This window comes from Pteropus alecto, unplaced genomic scaffold, assembly GCF_000325575.1.
Source record: "Pteropus alecto unplaced genomic scaffold, ASM32557v1 scaffold312, whole genome shotgun sequence".
Lineage (NCBI taxonomy): Eukaryota > Metazoa > Chordata > Mammalia > Chiroptera > Pteropodidae > Pteropus > Pteropus alecto.
In genome coordinates this window covers 3,814,784-3,821,036 of record NW_006433948.1, presented here as the reverse complement: position 1 = coordinate 3,821,036, position 6,253 = coordinate 3,814,784, and the positions used below count along the sequence as shown (strand labels likewise).

General features: G+C 38.9%; 1 protein-coding gene across 3 annotated transcripts in view; it reads left to right on the top strand.

Annotated features, from left to right (window-relative positions):
- PHKA1 (phosphorylase kinase regulatory subunit alpha 1) overlaps positions 1-6,253 on the top strand; it is an 85,321-nt gene that overhangs the window by 38,949 nt on the left and 40,119 nt on the right. For all 3 annotated transcript variants that reach the window (XM_015586747.2, XM_006908551.3, XM_015586748.2), the window contains exons 15-16: positions 3,359-3,468; positions 4,431-4,575. In XM_015586747.2, the coding sequence (XP_015442233.1) occupies positions 3,359-3,468; positions 4,431-4,575 (255 nt within the window). The remainder of the gene's footprint in view (positions 1-3,358; positions 3,469-4,430; positions 4,576-6,253) is intronic.

Genomic DNA, 6,253 nt, shown 5'->3' with positions numbered 1-6,253 from the left:
CAGCATATTGCAGTCTCTGAATGTAGCTTGATTTAACCCTTTAGTTCTCTTGCCTCCTCTCTACAGGAACTTGATAGAAAAGTCTAGAATGCCTTTAAAAAACTTTTGATAGAAATATGGATTTTATAAAGGCATTGTTGGTGAGAGTTCAGAAAGAACAAGTTATTGGAAACTTGAAAAGGATCCTTGTTTTTAGTAACAGACAGCTTTGCTGAATTGTGTCATTTAGTTATGTGGAAAACAGAACTATGTGATGAACTTGGATATTTAACTGACGCGATTTGGAAGCAAAGTGTTGAAATCATTACCTTTTGCTTTTGCTGCTTATAGTAAAATGCAAGACGGAAGAGATAAATTGAGGGAAGAACAGTTAAGGGGAAAAGAACCAAGACTTGCCGAAATTACCAGGCTATCCAGATTGGAAAAGATGATAAAATTAGATCTGCTGTCAGAAAAGCATGCCCTGTAATAAAGGTCAAGGGTATGTGGCTGGACAGCCTTTTGCTAGTGCTTCAGAAACATTACAATACAAGATCAGAGTATTTGTTAACCCAAGAGGTCTATGTGAAGGGATTAGGCCAGTGTCTCATGGACTCCCTCAGCCATCTCAGCAGAACCCTAGGAATCAAGATGGGATTATCTGGGGAAGATCTTGGGGAGGACCCTGTTGTTTAATGGCTTGAACCCCCATGATGTACGTGTAAGATCCACAAAGTTGTTGAGAATGTTGTACTAGTAGAAACACTGCCAACTTGGGTGGAAACGAACAGAGGACAGGGTAAAAGAAGGATGTGGGGCAGTCAGGAAGCAGGCTCATAAAACCACTCAGCTGCAGACCAGTACTATCCTTCAAGAAACAGGAAGGACGACTTCAAGGGAGGGCCCCTGGGTCCAGTGAGAGGTGTCTCGGGCTCAGAGGGCAGAGCCACAAAGTGTTATTACCACTCCTTGAAACCTAGTGGTATTTGCCCAGTGGATTTCAAACTTGTATGGGGCCATTGATAAATTTTTTCCTTTAATGTTCTCCCTTTTGGTATGAGAATATCTAGAACTTGTATTCTATGCCTATATTTTGAGTACAGATAACTTGATTTTTTTTTCAAATAAAAACAGAAACAGTAAAAGGCAGCTATGGAGAAAAATCAATGCAGCTGCCATCATCCCCCCCAGACCGATCCAACTAGGAAAGCTCCTGGTGCTGTTTTGTAATTCAGGCAGTTAGAAAACGATGCCAATCAAACCGGCTATTTCCTATTAATTGCCTCTCTTTCACTCTCTTGAGTTTTTTTTTTTTTTTTTGCCCCACTGTAGATAACAAACCCAGATGCAGAGTAGCTGAGTGACAATGGCTTAGGCAGCGGTAATTGAGTTGCAAAAAAGGTACATTTGTTCCTGAAAAAGAGTGGTATGAGACTGTCTACAACTTGCATTCTATGCCTATATTTTGAGTGAGGAAACTTGATTTTTGTTTCAAATAAAACAAACAGTAAAAGGCGGCTGTGCAGAAAAATCAACGCAGGTGCCATCGTCCCCCCACACGGATCCAACTAGGAAAGCTCCTGGTGCTGGTCTGCAATTCAGACAGTTAGAAAACAGTGCCAAACTGCCTGTTTCCTATTCATTACCTCTCTTTTACTCTTCTGATAGTTTTTATTTTTTGCCACACTGTAGATAACAAACAGATGTACAGTAGTTGAGTGGCTTAGTAAGAGATAATCGAGTTGCAAAAAAGGTACATTTGTTCCTGAAATAGAGGTAGGAATCTTAAGAGAAATCAGAAGAAGAAGAAATATTTTGAAGGAGTGATGAAATGAGCTGGGGGGAGACACACGAGTGACAGGAAGATTCGAAAGAAAGCTGAAACCAGAAGTCAGGAAGGACACACGTGCAAGGGACAAGTGAACGACTCTGCTGACTCAGATTTGATTAGGGTGCATCCGATATGTGACAGTAACTGCTATGCCTTTAAATACGGTTCGTGAAATGAGTGACTTTAAACCTGTTTGGTAAGGTAGACCACGCAAACGTCTAAACTACAAAAATAGCAGCAAAGGAAAATAGAGAAATGATGGCTGTGAGGGAGCCCTGCAGAGGCCACTGGTAAAGAGGTTCAGAAGGCTGGAGCTGGTTTCTCTTTCCTTTGGACTTGTCGAACGCCTGTAAATGGTCACCTGTAATCCAGACCCCAGTTTCTTCTAATAAAATGTAATACTGGTTTCCAGAAAATCGGTTCAGATTCAAGGTGTACGGCTTGTGTAAAGGTCTCGTAGGATAAAGGGAAAACACTCTTTTTAGTAAAACTCTTTGGAATGGAAAAAACAAACGAACCTACAGGATAAACCATAGCTAAAAATTATTTGCAGTATATGTGACAAAGGATTAATATCCCTAAGGAACAGGAACTCCTTAAAAGGCAAGAGAGAGACAGCACAAAAGAAAAACAGCCAAAGGAACTAACAGGCAGTTAACAGAACAGGAAATGTAAATTTTTAATCTACATATGAGTAAAAGGTCTATTTCCTCATTGTAACAGGTATTGATATAATAATTTGCCTTTTGAAAGACAAAAATCCAACTGAGACCTCAATTATCAGATAGATTAAGATTTCAGAATGCTAAACTAAAAAGATATTTTGTACTGGAGGAAAGCAGGTAGAGTCTGTGTATGAGTGTGCATTCAAACATATACGTACACGATATTTAGACACAATGTGTACATATTCTACTTAAATTTTATTAAAATTATGCCTTTTGTAGTTGACAGTGTGTCTTCCCCCTTCCTAAAGTTTTGAAAAATGTTGCTCTGCCACATGAATTTTAGTGTATCACGTCCCACAAAATGTCAGACACAAGAATATTGAAATATTTTGACTTACTTGGATAAAATGAATTGTTCCATTGAATAAAAATGTTTCAGGACTCTGCTGCTGGAGGATATTAAGATACACTCATTTCTGTTTTTCGGTTTAGTGTTCCATCTTTAAGCCTCTATGAGGTTTTATTCAGCTTTGTTGAGGCATAGTTTACACTGATAAGTTTGAAAATCAGTGTACCATTTGCATTTTTATGGGCTTTAAGGAAATTCAGTGTTCGAATTTTGGTAATAGAATTCCATCATTCATAGACTATTAATTTTATGTGCTTTCTTGTCTCACATGTAGATGATGTGGCTTCTTTATAAGAGGGCGAAGTTCTTAATAGTCTCATAATGCTTCGTATGTCCCTGAACATGACATCAACCCTAACTGAAACATAGAACTCAAGTTTGTTCAATCAGGAACTGTAAACTAATAAAAAATATTCGCTGATTGGATTTGCACACTAAAAATATCTTGACCATTTCTCAATTCTGTCTCAGGATGCAACAGCAGAATGAAACTCAGTGGACGGCCCTACAGACACATGGGGGTCCTTGGAACTTCAAAACTCTATGACATTCGGAAAACTACCTTTACCTTCACGCCACAGGTGGGTGGAATCAGCTTTACTGTGCATTGAGATGCGTGAAAATCAAAGAGAAACACTAGAGAAATCAAGCATTTACTGGAGTTGGGACAAGTTGGAGTTCCCCGGGCCTTGCAAATATTAAGTTGCTCTGTAAATACTCGCTGAGCTGGACTGAATTGAATTTGCAGCTAGAGCTATGCCGAGTGATTGCGGCTACTGAGGGTAATCCTGGGTGTTGCAAAAGTAGTGACTAGGAATTTTGCCAATGTTTCAGTACTCTAAAAAGTACTCCTTTCAAGATTTAAAAATAAGACTGTATTTCTATTTATCCTTTATAAACAAAATAGTCTTTTTTATTCGGCTACCGAATTATGTGTTCTCTTTGTTCAGGGGAGGGGCCTTGAAGAGCTTACATGTCCTCTTCCAAACACAAATGCCTGTGCTGCTTTAACCGTGATGGTTCACATTGTTGGCTTGACCTTTATTAGCCACGTTACAGTAGCCAGCCCTGTTATGTGTGTGTGGGGAGGAGAAACTGTTTTCTGGAAAGAAAGCTTAAGCTCTCCACTTGTCATCTTACATCCAAAATAGTGCAGCTGAGGGCTAGACAAAAGAATAGACCATACATTCTCTTTCTGACCTCACCGCTTGCTAGCCATACAATTTGGCTAATCCACTTAATGTCTCTTGACCTTAATTTTTATGTATGAAAAGAAGAAAAGCCCTAACTGGGTTGTTACGGAATTAAATAAACTTATGTACTTGAAAACACTTTGTAAACTATAACACACTGTAAAAATCTCAAAAAATTATCATGCGTACCAATAAACCACCAGAGACTTTGGAAAGAATTAGGCATTACGTTTGGAGGTAATACTGCCTTTGTGACATGTTATATATCCTTGTGACTATGTGATTACTTTAAAATATTATTTTATAGTTGTGAGTTAATTATTCTGAGCTGTTCCTTTTATTTTTCTCAGTTTATAGACCAGCAACAGTTCTACCTGGCTCTAGACAACAAGATGATCGTGGAAATGCTCAGAACAGACCTCTCCTACCTCTGTAGCCGCTGGAGGATGACAGGCCAGCCCACCATCACCTTCCCCATCTCTCACACCATGCTTGGTAAGGTCGCTGGAGGCAAGGGATGAATGTGTATTTGGAGTAAGGCATGTTGTTAGGCCTTCAAACTCTTAGACTCACTGGAGAGCTACGTATCATTTATGCTCTCAGTAGTTATTTATTAGCCTCTGCTTAGTGTCAGCTGCTTTTCTAAGCCCTGGGCATATATGAACATGAGATTTCTACTCTCATGGAGCTTATGTTTTAGAATAAATATGTGACAGATAAACTAATGCACAAGAATATGTCAAGTGGTTTGCGAGCTATAATTCAAAGAATGTAGTTGGAATAACGTAGTTGGAGGCTACTTCAGATAATTGGTTTCTAGATCAATTGGCAGAAACTTTATTAACACAGTTCATTTTAAAGACAGTCATAGTACCTTGTGCATCTGTCTTATACCAGCAGAGCATCAAGATTTTATAGATAAATCCCCAGACTCCTTCCAAGGCTTCTGTAAGTAAAGCAGTAAAATGTAGCAGGGAAAGTGAAAAGACTTTCAGTTTATCTTTCCTTTATTGGCCGGACTTCCTGACATTACTTAGTTGAAACTGGGTGAAAGGCTTTGTTGTTCTCACTTCCTGGAGGACTCCAGCCAATACTGAAGCCCTGCTTCCTTTCTGTATCTCTGCTGTCACTTCCAAAAGCCTGTGTGGACTGCCAAAGTACACAGGATTCCCTTTCATTAGAGAAGAATACTTTGCCATAAATCACTCAAAGTCCAGACAGACTGTTTGAGATTTTGTTCGCATCTCTAAAGTGCTTCAAAAGCACAGGAGTTGAAGAAGTAGGTTAGTCTTTCTTGTTGTCTTTCTTCTTCATTTAAGACAATTAACAAGTGCTCATTTAATAACTACTGTGTTCCCTGAATTGTCTTTAGAAAGTGTCAAGTCTAATTGGAGAGTCAAAGCCAATACACACACACAAAAAAAATAGAAAACAGTTCAAGACATAGATAAAGAAGCACTAAACCATTAGATTAGTATTTTCCAGTGAAGGTGATCAAGTTGTCAAAGAACATTTCTTGACCTAGGAGGGATTTATTCAGGTTTTGGGGATGAGTAGCATCCATATGGGAGTGGGGAAGAAGGAAAGGTACTCAGCTGAGGGAAAAAATACCACGAGTGAGACCTAGAGATAGGGTCGAGCTTGTCTTCTGAGTGGACAGAGAAAAGGCCAGTCTGAATAGAGCGGGCCTTGCATGTTACAGTGTAGTTATCAACAAAATTGAGTAAGTAAGGGGAGATCAGATTATGAAAACCTTCAAAATAAGCAGAGATATTTAAATCAGGTTTTCTCAGAAGTCTAAAACTATCAAAAAGTTTTGAGCAAGGAGCGACATGATGAAAGCAACGTTTAGAGAATATTGGTTTGGTGACAGTATGCATTGTAGTGAGGAGAATCCAATATCAAGGAAACTAACCCTGGTATGAGGTGATGAGAAGATACACTGGATTGGTGGTAGTAAAAATAGAGTGGAAAACAAGGATTCAAGACTCATTTTAAATAATACCTGCCAACTCAGGTGTTGGCTAACTAGATCTGAGAGATGAATCAAGATAATGCCATGATTTAGAGACTAGGTATATAGTGCTGCCAGTCGTATAAAAGTATAGCACAAACAATTATGCACAGTGCATAATACTTGATAATGATAGTAAATGGCCAGATTAGGTGTTTA